Here is a 14,555-nt window from a genome sequence, read left to right as displayed (position 1 = left end):
CAAGCCCACTGGATGAAGAAGCAAAGTGCTCACTGTGTGGAAGGCGAGGCCCTGCTGACAGGGTGGGTGTGACCTGGCTGCGTCTGCCACACTTGGCTTGGCTGGGGTTCGGTGCCGGCTCTAGGAATCCACCACTCTTGGTGGCCAACCCACCCCCCTTTTTTCTATTTTATTTGATAGGACAGAGAGAAACGGGGGGGGGGGGGGGGCGGGAGGCATAGAGAAAGTGGACACCAACAGGCCTGCTTAACTGCTAAGGCTGGAACCCGAGCTGCCGCACAGGGCCAGGGAAGCAACAAGACGGCGTGCACCAACCTGGCCCTTCTTGATCCTGACAGTGCCATCACTTCCAATGGCCGGTGCTCCACAGCTGCCCCGAGGGGCTCACGTTCAACGTTCTCCTCTCCCTGCGCACTCGCTCCCGACTGCTCTCTGCTCCCCTTGGTGATGCCGCTAAGCTCCCGCACGCAGCCCCCTGCATGTCGCATGGCCCTCCCTCTACAGGAGGAAGCAACTGCAGGGAAAGGAAGACGTTGCCTTCACGCAGAGCCGAGCAAAGTCCTGTGGTGACCCGATGATCGTCGAGAGGCACATGGGGGCTACAGGAAGCCGACACAGGGCCCTCCAGCTGCGTAAGCAGAAGCCACAGGGACAGAACACGTACACCCACACAGCCTGCCGCTTTGAGGCCAGAGAACAGCGACTGGGCCACTCTACAATCTCGGCAACTGACAGAAGTAGGAGAGACAGGCGGTCTGCAGCCTGCACCGCCTTCACCTCCATGGCTTTGTACAAGACTGCTCCAGAGACACAGAGAAAAAGAAGAGGGGTTAAACTACAGATTTGACGTGACAGGAGGGGTCCACACTGACACCCCTCGAATGCCGGCATTAAGAGGCTTTTATTTCTTCAGAACAAGCGCCACAGAAAGCACAGCAGTGAAGGCTGCGTTAGCGAGTGGCCTGTGTGAGCCCGGCCCCCACTTTGGGCTCCGACAAAGACTCACTGACATTTACACAGAGTGGGGGTGTCTGCTGTCCCGGGGCTCCACAAAGTCTGCTCTGCAGAGATACTTTCAGGCCGTCAGCTTCTCACTTCCTTGGCCCAGCGTGTCACACTGCAGCGCATGGCCAATGTCGACAACCAGGCGGGGCTGGGAATGTGCTCTGAGACCCCAAGCCACAAGAGAGAGCACCGACCAATGGCACCAGGGGCAGAACGGAAGGTGGGACACCACCACCCCAAGATACACGTCAGGCGTCAAAGCCTTCCAAGTCTCGAGAAGTTGAAAACAATCTGCTGGCAGCTCATGAAAGGCGGAATCGAGGTACAAGGAGACACATGCTGAGGGCAGTGCCCTCCATCCTGTGCCCAGCCCTGCCCACGGCAGCCATTTCTGTCTGGGCTTCTCAGAGCGAGGGCATCTGAGGTCAGGCTCTGCCGAGCAACCCCTACTCTGCCATCGTGTCCACTCTCCTTGTGAGCTGTACACAAAATAGCAGAACAGAAGAATTGGCCAAGTTCATCTACATGGGGACTTTCAGGTCAATAGTTTGAATCCAACAATATTTTGAAATATTTAAGGAAGGATAAAACGCTGCATTTTTTTTTCTTTTCTGTAAAGAGCCAAATTAATTTACTTAAAAAGAATAACCATGGAACCAGCAAAATAGCTCATGAGGGCAGGGTGTTGCTTTAGCAGTCCATGCCCCAGCACGGGGGAGGGGCTCTGACACCAAGCTCTCTCTCATGCTGTCTGTCTGTCTGCACGTCACCCCGGAGCAGCAAGCTCCCTACCTCCCCATGATAAGTAGAAGAGCAGCAATGATTGGCAGGCTTACGTATTTCTCTAGTACGGATACACTCCTTTTCAACTCAACAACTGAAAGCAAAGACCAGTGCAGACGCCTGCAGTGTTAAACCAGCGCTGCTCAGACTCTGTCCCCAGTGGCAGCTGGCTTTTATGTGCAATGCATTATGTTAGGCATTTCCTATGCACCATCTCATTTCATTTCACAATAACCAAGTGGGGATTTAGTGATGTTTAATCTTAGAGGTGAGGAGATAAGAGACTGTAAAAAAAACCCAAGTTCAGAAGTCAGCTTTCAAGTATAATGCCTTTCTCCCATCAATCCACTTAAGCCTGATCACTCGATCCTTCAAGGTTCAAAACTTGTTTCTTTAACCCCTTATAGTGGTATCAAAATCACAAATGTGTAATGATCACTTAAGTAAGATAGATTCCCTAACATAGCATCCATATTGCGACTAGTATATTTAATCAAAAGGATAGGAATAAGAAATTAATGCATGTCTAGCTCACTTTTTAGAACCTACTTTTATTCTACAACTTATAACTCTAAGATAAAGTTTTATTTCAGATCTAGCAGTTAATGACTCATATACCAAATGCCACTTCCTTTAAACTATAAACTGCAGGGCCCGGGTGGTGGCGCACCTGGTTGAGAACACATATTCAATGCACAAGGGCCTGGGTTCAAGCCTCCAGTCCTCACCTACAGGAGAGAAGCTCCAAGAGAGGTGGAGCAGGGCTGCAGGTGACTCTTGTCTCGCTCCCTCTCTATCTCCCTCCCCTCTCTGTCTCGCTCCCTCTCTATCTCCCTCCCCTCTGTCTCGCTCCCTCTCTATCTCCCTCCCCTCTGTCTCGCTCCCTCTCTATCTCCCTCCCCTCTGTCTCGCTCCCTCTCTATCTCCCTCCCCTCTGTCTCGCTCCCTCTCTATCTCCCTCCCCTCTGTCTCCCTCCCTCTCTATCTCCCTCCCCTCTGTCTCGCTCCCTCTCTATCTCGCTCCCCCTCTATCTCGCTCCCTCTCTATCTCGCTCCCTCTCTATCTCGCTCCCCTCTCTGTCTCGCTCCCTCTCTATCTCCCTCCCCTCTGTCTCGCTCCCTCTCTATCTCCCTCCCCTCTGTCTCGCTCCCTCTCTATCTCCCTCCCCTCTCTGTCTCGCTCCCTCTCTATCTCCCTCCCCTCTGTCTCGCTCCCTCTCTATCTCGCTCCCCTCTCTGTCTCGCTCCCTCTCTATCTCCCTCCCCTCTGTCTCGCTCCCTCTCTATCTCCCTCCCCTCTGTCTCGCTCCCTCTCTATCTCCCTCCCCTCTGTCTCCCTCCCTCTCTATCTCCCTCCCCTCTGTCTCGCTCCCTCTCTATCTCGCTCCCCCTCTATCTCGCTCCCCTCTATCTCGCTCCCTCTCTATCTCGCTCCCCTCTCTGTCTCGCTCCCTCTCTATCTCCCTCCCCTCTGTCTCGCTCCCTCTCTATCTCCCTCCCCTCTCTGTCTCGCTCCCTCTCTATCTCCCTCCCCTCTGTCTCGCTCCCTCTCTATCTCGCTCCCCTCTGTCTCGCTCCCTCTCTATCTCCCTCCCCTCTCTGTCTCGCTCCCTCTCTATCTCCCTCCCCTCTGTCTCGCTCCCTCTCTATCTCCCTCCCCTCTCTGTCTCGCTCCCTCTCTATCTCCCTCCCCTCTGTCTCGCTCCCTCTCTATCTCCCTCCCCTCTGTCTCGCTCCCTCTCTATCACCCTCCCCTCTGTCTCGCTCCCTCTCTATCTCCCTCCCCTCTCTGTCTCGCTCCCTCTCTATCTCCCTCCTCTCTCTGTCTCACTCCCTTCTCTATCTCCCTCCCCTCTGTCTCACTCCCTTCTCTATCTCCCTCCCCTCTCTGTGTCACTCCCTCTATCTCCCTCCCCTCTGTCTCACTCCCTTCTCTATCTCCCTCCCCTCTGTCTTGCTCCCTCTATCTCCCTCCCCTCTCTGTCTCACTCCCTCTCTATCACCCTCCCCTCTCAATTTCTGACTGTGATTATCCGATAAACAAACAAACAAACAGAACAAAAATAGAGAGTAGCCTTCCACACGCCAGCAAGCTGGCTTCCCAGCCTCTGCAGGCTCCCAGCAATGCCTAAGCTGCCTGTCCACCACAGCAAAAGAGTTACTGATTGTTTTTTCTGTCTTATGGTCAAATGAAACTTAGCAAAAATAGCAGCAGCATTACAATAATGGAAATGAGACTGAAAGGGAGATTGTTTGGGGGGCCGGGGGCTCTAGAACTGGGGAATCACTACTCACTGCAGGCACCAGTAGTTTCTTCACTTCCTCCACAGCTCTCTTCAGCTTGATCTCAGCTCTGTTCTGAGCATCTTCCACAGTGATCAGCACATGTAAGTCTTCGTTGAGATGCTCCCAATTGGGTTTGCCTCTGTTCTGCTCCTCCTAAAACATTAACAAAACACAGTATGACTTTTTTCTTTTCCTGGAGAGAGTACATTTTATTAATTATGAACTGTTGCCAACTATTCAAACTGTGTTTAAATTATGATGCTACGATGACATGAGAATTCCTCTCAGTTATTTTCTGAGCACAACCTGGCACAGGGGCAAAAAGAGCTAGCTAGCACTTGCCAGGTCCCGAGTATGGACCACGCGAGCCGTGCTGAGCAAACAGGAGAGGGCAAGGCAAGCAGAGTGGCTGCAGCCAAGGAGCTGCGCTAGTTTTATTTGTAAGAAATTTATAAATGTAACTTTGAACATCACAGGAATGAATATATACAGACAGATGTGAAACTGGTCTTTACAGGCCCTGGCTCCGAGTAGCAGGTAAAAGCTCTGCTGTTCAATCTCCCCCTTCAGGCCACTCTTTACTGACCCTTAGATTCCAATCTGTGGCAAGGAAACTGGCGATCGGCAGAGCTACTGTCAGCAAGGTCTGCACTGCTGTTCACGTGCTACAGAGCCTGTGCTAGAAGAAGAGTCACCAGGCTTAGCCAGGGTGGACAGAAGTCAAGTTCTAGCTTCATTTTCTGTTGGTCCCACTGGTGCAATGTGCCTATGTGCAGTGCAGGGAGCGGGAGGGAACGTCCAGAGGAGCGTGGAGCCCCTGGGAGACTGTCTGGAGCTCACAGTGCTCTCTCCCCGGGCAGCTAAGTGCACCTGGCCCTTCAAGGGAAATGGCCGGGTACTGCTGCCAGGTGCCACACCAGCTCCCCAAGCGCTCTGAAGGGACAGGAGCTCACACCGCATTCCTTCGGGGGTTGTCACGGGCCCATGACTGCTCCCCAGCAGCTGTCTGACAGAGACAAGCCCTGGAGGTTCTGGGCAGAAGAGGAAAAGGAGGCGGCAGTGTTCAGTCTGACTTTGGGTCCTGTACCATTGATAAATATACCGCCATTTTTTATGAATCAAGTACAAACTCAATTTAAGATGTTTTGGTATGAATATTATATTGTTTCAAAGTTACTATTCAATAAAATTTTTATCTGGGCCTCAGGGACACTATCAAAGGCTGAGAAATGGTGGGTCGAGAGCATAAAAGCTATCTCTATTATAGCAGGAAATACCACTTTTTCAACTCAGATTTTGATTTTTATACTGAAGAATGCTGACAGTATTTTCTCATCAAAGTGGCTTTCTTTATCAAATTTTGCTAGACAGAGCTAAGGACATTACTTATTTATTTGATGGGTCTATATGAATAAGTAACTTCTTCTGACCATGATAAAGTAATATGAACAGATTTATTTTGTCTAAATCACTGAAAAATAAAAAAAGGCAAAATCCAAAAATGCACAAGGTTTGACTGAGGTGGTAAGGACAGTGAGGCCAGAGGCAAGAGTCCACGAGGAGAGGCCCCAAGCTCCCCAGTTCTGGGGCGAGGGAGCAGTGGAGAGCTCGGGAAAGAAGCTTCAAGACCAAGACCGCCAGAGCTCCCAGCAGGGTTCCTGTGAGGAGCCACTGACTCCACCTCCAAGGAGTGAGGCTGCCAGCCCTGCCCAGGCACAAACATGCTCAACCTAGTGCTGCCTCAACTGATCTTAAATGGAAAAACTTTCTTCCCAACTCACCTAACTGGGAGCCAGCACACAGGCGAGGAGCACTCAGACAGTAACCAGGCAAGACCCACACAACCTGGAGTCTAAGGAGAAAGCAGCAGGCAGGCGAAGGAGAATGAAGCGGACCTGAGAGACACTGCTGCGTGCTGTCACTCAACACCGTGCAGGAACCCTAAGAACTAAATTCCCAGGAGACTTGTTAGGAAAACCTCTTCTGTGTGAGGTAGGCAGGGCTGGACTAGAGGCCCGAGCTCCGCACAACCGGACAGGAGCTGCTGAGGGGCAGGGGCAGGCCTGGGACTTGGAGATCGAGTGGCGTGGAGCTGCTCCCCCGTGAGATCACCAATCCAGATGTCCAGGTGCATTATCAGATGCACAGCACCCAGGTCAAAACAACTTCTGATTCAACAGCTAATAGGCTAAAGATCCCCCCCCCCGCCAAAAAAAAAAAAAAAAAAAAACAAACTTGAGTCTTGCCTCAGAATAGGCAGTGCGGGTCAGGGCCAGCTCAAATGGCACAGCAGGCAGCAGATCTGGAGTGGAGGAGTGTTCTTGGTTCCAGCCCTGATTCAGACGGCTGTTCTAGGCTTAGCTCTCTCCCTGTCTCTCATGTAAAAATCCCTGTGCGGTGAAGAAATAAGTCTTCTAAAAAGTAGACTTGGGCTGGCAAAGAGCCCCTGGTCGTGCAGACCCGGCCCTCACAGCACTGAAGAAAGCTTCGGTGCTGGCGTCTCTTCCATTCTCTCTCTGCCTCCGTGTTCCTAGTCTTAAATTAAAAAAAAGTTTTGCTTGCAGTTTTTAAAACCAGCTGAAAGAACAGTGGTGAATAAATTAATGTGATGATGTCCTCACACACCTGCCTGAGATTCTTCCAAAACGCTTTGGAATTGAAGACATGCACTTTGGCCAGCTCATAAGGAAGAGTAAGAGGGACACTCAGGGACCCCAGGTGAGAGGCCCAACCTCCACCTATCCCTCCAGACTGCAGAGGTGAGGGAGGCTCCTGCAAAGCTCCGCACTCCTCTGAGGGCGCAGGGGGAAGGTGCCCAGCCTTCCCCAGCATGCCGCCCACACGCAGGGCCAGAGAGAAGGAGGCCTTTCTGGGATGAGCCTCACCAGCCGGCACAGAAAGCACCACAGCAGCTTCCTCTCCTGGTCAGAAGCATCTCCGAGGAGGTGCCCCAGGTACCCCATCATCATGGCCGCTTCTCCTGGGAACTGAACACGTGTGACTCTGTAGCCGGTAAACGTTTAGACCCTCCCTCTACAGCCACGGGCAACCGTTACCTCAGCTGATAATCGTTTATCTGACGGCACTAAACTTCGGATGACTATACTCAGACTTTATGGGCCTAGCGTACTCTTAACCCTTGATGGTAATTGCTTATTTTGCCTTTTACCTGTTTCACCCTAATACACCGTCTTTTGTTTAAACCTGTTCCCAGCTCCCCGCCGTGAATCCTTTTATATGCTGTAGCAACCCCCACAAAACCCCCTTTTCAGTTAAATAACAACAAATGCCCCACACCTTACCTCAACGGGGGGGGGGGGGGGGGGGGGTTGTCTGTCTTCCTTCCCCTCTCTCTTTCCTGCTAACTGTTCAGACTATAGTTGTATCTTAATATAACTCAGCAAATAGAAAAATATTCCTGTAGTTACGATGTGTGTGAAAGGGCACATTCAAAGCTTCAAGCAGCTGCCTTCAGAGCTTTTGACTTAGGGAGGCAAAGAGAAGAAACAGTTTCTTTACATAGCATGTACAAAACCCTGTGACGTCCACACCTAATGACAAGGCAGACAGACATCGACAAGCTCAGAAACCAGGGGAAGGTGATAGGATCCGCCACTGTGCGTGTACTAAACCTGGCTGCAGGGCGGGGTTCTGGGGAGAGGCCCACCCCCTGGACACCACCCTGGGGAGAGCCCCACCTGGGCCTCCTCCCGTGTAGAGTCATCTCAGGATGACTGGCCCTGGGAAGCAGACAAAGAACAGACTGGCACAACAACACTGCCACCAGCTAGCGGAGAAGCATGGGCACAAGAACTGTCCAGACCATCACAGCACTCACTACTTCAATAGGTGAGGTTATAAAAACCACATCTGGTCTTAATACACAAGGAATAGATCCAGCATTATTACAGCGCTAGAGTCCACGAAAACCAACCACCCCAAAATAAAGTTCAAACCATGACTCTCAATGAAACATGGGACCCACTTCATTTCTGAAACTTAGATACAGTGAAGTAAAAACAAAGTTTATGAAATTCTCAACATGAGAAACTACTTCTGATTTTGGTTAAATAAAACAAAACAACCACCCAGATGAGTCACGCCCTCTGAAGACTAAACCCACACTCTAATTGCAGCCTGTGTCAACAGCAAGCCATTCTGCATCATGGAGCAGCAGAACGCAGCTGGCTGTCCCAGCCCTGCCCTGCCGGAGGCTCTCGGGGTCAGGCCTCTGCGCTCAGCCAATGAAGGCAAGCTCCTCCCGACTGCCCACGTCCCCAAAGCTCTATGAATTCAAAAGTGCGTGTTGCGTTCTTGAGCAGCCCAGGGTCCCTTAACTGTCCACTCTGGACACACAAATGCTCAGACGAGGGGTGAGCTTCACCCAGTCACGCCGCTGCACACGCGGCCTGGCAGGCGCTGGAGAACTGGCGGGCGTAAGGGGGCTGCGCGTCGTCTGATGGCTCCCAGACACGAAGGCTGATTCACAACATGCTTTAACTTGAACTGTGTCTTATGACAACCACACTTTCAGAGGAAGTAATTTTCTAATAATATGGAGAACAGAGCAACTATACGTGTAGCTCTGCTGACATCCTCACTAGGCTGACTTTAGCGGCAACATGGATTCGACAAATGCTTATTACAATCAAGAGTAACGGAACAATTTGCTATGTTTAAAGAAACTATCATTTTATTTCAATGCAGTCCCAGTTAAAAACAAAAAGACTATTCTCAATACTTTTCTCTACAGGAAAAAAGCAAGCTCACTTTCATACATGAACACCACACCACCCCTCTCCCTGTAACTACAGTGTACCCAAACCACACGGAGGCCTCTCCACTTCTCACCAAATACTGTTAGTCCATCCCAATGATGACCAACATTACTTAGATCATCTAAGTGTAGGGCTCAGTAAGCAGAACAAACCTTGGGGGGAACCACAGGAGAATTCAACACACATGCACACATTTCTGTGCTGCCGTCAATTCTGGAAGACTTCTTCCCCCCAGATAAAAACAGGAAGGGAGAGAGAAAGGGCGAGAAGCACCACACCACACCACTTGGTATAGTGTTCCTGGCACTGTACATGGTGTTTCCACATGCTGCCAGGGACTTGAACCTAGGTCTCTCTCTGCAAGGGGTAAAGTGTGTCCTGGGTGAGCTCTTGTCTCCCGCCTACGAATTCTTATCATGCCAGTCAGGCTTAAAAGAACGAACTAAAGGTGCAAATAAAGAACTTCAGATAAAAAAAACAAACACGAAGTAATTTTTCAATTTCATTTTCCAGCAACTTTGAAGATAATCACTGGCTAGTGTTTAACAAGGATAGAAATAAAGAGGGACCTGCCCTCGGAGATTTCCCTGTCCTATGAAAGAGACAGAGACAGAGAGACACAAACAGAGAGGGTGGGAAGGGAAAGGGAAAGGGAAAGGGAAAGGAAAGGAAAAGGAAAGGGAAAGGAAGGGAGAGAGCTGGAAGATAAGCCATCCGGCAGGGCACACATTCTGCATGGGCTAGCAGGACCCAGGTTCAAGCACCCAGCTCCACAGGATGCACCCACATCAGAGTGGGTCTTTCCTCTCGGTGTTTCTCCCTATGTTCCCTATGCTGAAAAGAGAAAAAAGTGGCAGGAAAATCTTGTGTGTGTTTAGGGCTAAATCTCTGTTTCTAAAAAGCGCTCATGTTTTCACCTAAAAATGAGACTAACTAAGGGGAAGAAGGCCGACTTAACTATGACTGACGTAAGTTGCTATTACAACAACCAGAGACACAGTTAAATGTAATACAGTCCAAAGGAATAAGATAAAATTACCTTTATTTAACAAAAGCCAAGAGGAAAATTTACTGTCCAAGCAAAGATCACCCCCGCGCCCGGCCCGGCGAGACTGTTTTAAGGACACAGAAAGAGACTGCACCTGCTCCACCCTTATAGAGCTGGGGACACATTCAAACAGTGAATTCTATACACATTCAAGACCAAGAACACAGGACTGATTAACGTGTGATGTTCAAGTATCAACTCTGAACCAAATTCCCTAGGAGCTGTGCATTAACAACAGCACATGAGCTCACTAGCCCCTTGCTGTCTGATCATGAGGAAGCATCTGGCCCCTGGTTTCTTCACCTGGTTTTCAGACACCAGGCCCAGATTTATGTCCCTGACCTGGGCTGAGCCCTACAAGTGGTGTCTGTACAACACGGAAGAACACCTAGTATCTCCTCAGAGCTACACAGCTGATGTTGCCATGGTTTCAAGAGGCCGCTATCTCAAGTCAGAGATAAGATGCCATAGGAAATGATAAGACAAGTACAGAGCAATGACTATGTAACTTTCAACTTAATTTTAATTTTATTCCAAACTTAGGGGGGGTAATTCTAGCTTGAAGAACATCAATTTTCAATAACTTAGCCAGCAACATATATTAGGCCTGGAATAAAACATGGCACCCCGCCTTCTAGAAGAGAGAAGCTTAGTAAAAGGTCTTCCTCGCCATCTCCTGGCACACACTGAGGGAGCCCATCCGGTCAGAGCAGAGAGCTACTCAGACGAGATTTGATTTTAAACAAGACATAAAGGAAGGTGATTCTAGTTTCCCAGAAAGATGAATGATCCTGCTACTTCAGGAGCTGTACACAAAGACCAAAACAATAGTAAAAAGATCCGGTAAAAAACAAGGGGGAGGGGCGGTGCACCTGGTTAAGCACTCACAGTGCACAAGGACCCAGGGTCAAGCCCCTGGTCCCCACCTGCAGGGGGAATGCCGGGCTAGCTTCGCGGGTGGGAGACAGACGACCAGAGACTCATGGCTGAGTGGTATGCAGTTCAGTCTTTATTCATGTGGAACGCAGCACAATATAAGCTCTCTCTAATCACAGTCCTGTCCATATATATATAGATATAGATACAGATATATACTCCCCAAGTAGGGTGGAAACAGGACGTGAGGTAGAGAGGGTGGAGCGAAAAGAGCCTGGTGCAAATCAGGGTGTACTAGGAGAGGGGGCGGAGCAAAAAGAGAGTATGAACCAGCAGGATTAAACCAGTGCCCTGCAGGCAGGGTGGTGCTTAGTTATCAGTGGTTATGTAAATAGAATACAGTGTTAATCAGGGGGGATTAAACCAATGAAACAGAAGGGGTTTTAGAAGCAGAATTAGAAGCAGACCAACAGGGGAAAGCTTCACAAGTGGTGAAGCAGGGCTACAGGTGTCTCTCTGTCCCCTCTCTAGCTTCCCCTTTCCTCTCAATTTCTCGGTCTCTATGCAATAATAAATAAAAATATTTAAAAATAATAAAAATAAACATTTAAAAAATAAAAAGTGGGGGCTAGGTGGTACTGCACCAGGTGGACTGGCAGAAGGACCCCGGTTCAAGCCCCCAACTCCCCTCCTGCAGGGGAGTCGCTTTACAGGCGGTGAAGCAGGTCTGCAGGTGTCTTTCTCTCCCCATCTTATCTTGCCCTCCTCTCTCCATTTCTCTCTGTTCCATACAACAACAACAATAACAAAATGGAGAAAATGACCTCTCTGAGCAGTGGATTTGTAGTGAGCCCCAGTGATAACCCTGAAGGCAAGATAGATAGATAGACAGATAAGTAAGTAATGGAATTGAGCAGCCCAGGAAGTGGCAAGGTGGAGAAAGTGCTGGACTCTAAGCACCAAGTCCTGAGTTCGCCCCCTGGCACAGAATGTGCCAGTGACATCCTGATTCTTGCTGTCTTCTCCTGCTCCCTCCCTCCAACTAAAGGAGCAAATCCTCTACCCCACGCCCACCCCCACGCGCCCCTAGGTGCTGGCTCTCTAGTCACCCTGGGGTCTGCTGGTCTCGTGATGCCCCGGAGCTTAATGTGTCCTTTCTCTGGGTGCCACTCACAAGGGACTTAGAACACCTGCAGGGCAGCCTGGAGTTACCCGCATCTCCGGACTTCCCTGCCCTGAACTTGCTCCTGCACTTCTGAAACACTGACTTTCACAGCCGTCTTCAGGCCCATGCGCGCACATCAGCCACAGAGATGTGCCACCCACACACGCTGCTTGTGTCCCCACATATGTGCTTGCTACCTTCAAGAACACAGGACACCTCATTTCAAAAGCACTACTAAGCTCCCAGCAGGTCTTTCTTTAGTCAGCACAGCACACTGGGGACTAGAAGCCACTCCCCCAGCATCTGAGGGGACCAGGCTGGCTACAGGAAGCACTTAAGAAGCACCTGGTAGCAGGCCAGCAAAATAGCTCACTTAGGCAGCGTGCTGATTGCCATGTGGACGGCCCAGGTTCGAGGCAGCTCCCACCGCACTAAGGGAGTTTTGGGGTGCGCAGGCAGGGATTAACCCAAAGCAGTGAAGTCTCAGGGGACTACCAGGAATAGGGCAGGGGAGAAGAACATCTGGGATTAAATTTCAGTATCACAACTGGAAAACAGCAAGTAAATAAAATACAGTAGTTAATGATGACTGAATTCCTAAGTCATAGGGTGTTTATATGGGCTAGAGAAAATAAGTAAATAAAATACAGTGTTAATGATGACTGAATTCCTAAGTCACATGGCGTTTACTTGTGCATTCTCTGTGCACTCTCCTATATGGGCTACAGAAAATAACTAGATATCTGTAAAGAAAATTGTCAATCAGGCAAAATGACAACAGAATGTTTTACTTGCCTTCTGTGAAATTAAAATCAAACTCATAGAACTGGATTGTAACAGCCTTTTCAAAGGGTTATCCTAAGAATTCATGCAATCTGCCTTCCTTCCTAAAAGATCACAGTCGAATGTGAAATAATTAGAACTTCCAAAGAACAATGCCCGGCCCATAACGGTAGAGTCCCTGAGGACGACGGCAACAAGACAGAGGACAACTGCCTTAACTAGAGTCGTGGCTTTGTACGACGCGACACCAAATCATCGTGCATGTGTCCCTGAACTCACCGAGCTGAGCCGTGCACTGGCCGGCCAGAACACTACAAATGGACCCATGCTACAGGCTGGCGTTGCCTCTACTGGGCACAGCCCCAAAGAAAGCCAATGGCCCAAGCCGAGGAGGTCGGTGTGCTCTCAGGCTCCCAACAGCACAATCGGTAATAAGGCAAACTTGGAAGAGACCCAGATGGACAAAGACCGACAGCGACTAAGAAAGAGGTGGTACAAACACACAGTGGAATACTGCTCGACTGTTAAGAAGGACAAACACAGAAAGCATCTGCACTTTGCATGCTTTTTGTTTGTTTGTGTTGCCTGTTATCAGAGGCCTGCTCAGCTCTGCCTATGGCGGTGCTGAGGACTAAACCTGGGGTCCTGAAGCCTCAGATGTGAGGACCTTTCACACAACTGTTACGCTCTGTCCCCAGCCCTGCATCCGTATTTTTAAAGAGCCTTCCAGTAGTTCTCATGCACAACTAGAAAACAGTGGGTATAAATCCTGTGAATGCTTCCTTCCTTCCTTCCTTCCTTCCTTCCTTCCTTCCAGACAGTGGGTATAAATCCTGTGAATGTTCTTCCTTCCTTCCTCCCTCCCTCCCTCCCTCCCTTCTTCCTTCCTTCCTTTCTTTCTTTCTTTCTTTCTTTCTTTCTTTCTTTCTTTCTTTCTTTCTTTCTTTCTTTCCCTCCAGGGTTATTGCTGGGTCTCAGTGCCTGCACCATGAATCCACTGCTCCTGGAGGCCACTTTTTTTACCTTTTGTTGCCCTTGTTGTTGTAGCCTTGTTGTGGTTATTATTATTGTTGATGCCGTTCGTTGTTGGATAGGACAGAGAGAAATGGAAAGAGGAGGGGAAGACAGAGAGGGGGAGAGAAAGACAGACACCTGTAGACCTGCTTCACCGCCTATGAAGTGACTCCCCTGCAGGTGAGGAGTCTGGGTCTCGAACTGGAATCGTTACACAGGTTCTTGAGCTTGGCACCACATGCGCTTAACCCGCTGCGCTACCGCCTGACCCCCGAACGCCCTGTTTCTATACCTCTACGTTGATAAGCTGGATGATGGAACAATGAGCTGATAAAAGCGTCAGAAAACTGTCTGAATAATCTACTGTGAGCTGACTTCCTTCTGGTCCTAACATTTCAAACTGGAGTGACACCTATGAAGACTGGAGACTTTTTCTGAAAGGTCATTACAATCCGTCTAACACTAAGACAGAAACGCAAAAGTCACAGTGATGTACAGCACAGGGCGTTACATATGCAGTTGCTGTTTGTTGTCTCAAAGACACTGAACTATCTGCACTCTCTGTGGGTGCTCCTGGCCCAGGGTTGGGCAGATAGAGATGGAGCTACAGGACACTCAACAAACAACCACTCCACCCGGTGGTGGTGCTGCTGGCTTGCGTTGAATGACTTCAGATCAGCCCGAATTCAACAGACACCGTCACTTACCAGTTTGCTCTGGTGAAGACCACCCCTCTGCCACTCTGTAGGAAAGTAGCAGGGACCCTCCTTCACAATCTGAGTGTGCATACAGCCGCTGAAACTTCCCTCAACACTAC

The 14,555-nt window shown here is 49.7% G+C and overlaps 1 protein-coding gene across 10 annotated transcripts in view; it reads right to left on the bottom strand.

Annotated features, from left to right (window-relative positions):
* Positions 1–14,555, bottom strand: part of QKI (QKI, KH domain containing RNA binding) — a 137,369-nt gene that overhangs the window by 24,799 nt on the left and 98,015 nt on the right. For all 10 annotated transcript variants that reach the window (XR_009553574.1, XM_060205136.1, XM_060205142.1 and 7 more), the window contains exon 4: positions 4,084–4,227. Coding sequence is in view for 9 of the 10 variants with exons in the window: in XM_060205136.1 (XP_060061119.1) it covers positions 4,084–4,227 (144 nt within the window). In the remaining variant the exon portion in view is untranslated. The remainder of the gene's footprint in view (positions 1–4,083; positions 4,228–14,555) is intronic.

This window comes from Erinaceus europaeus, chromosome 13 (genome assembly GCF_950295315.1).
Source record: "Erinaceus europaeus chromosome 13, mEriEur2.1, whole genome shotgun sequence".
Taxonomy (NCBI): Eukaryota; Metazoa; Chordata; class Mammalia; order Eulipotyphla; family Erinaceidae; genus Erinaceus; species Erinaceus europaeus.
This window is presented reverse-complemented; position numbering and strand designations above follow the sequence as displayed.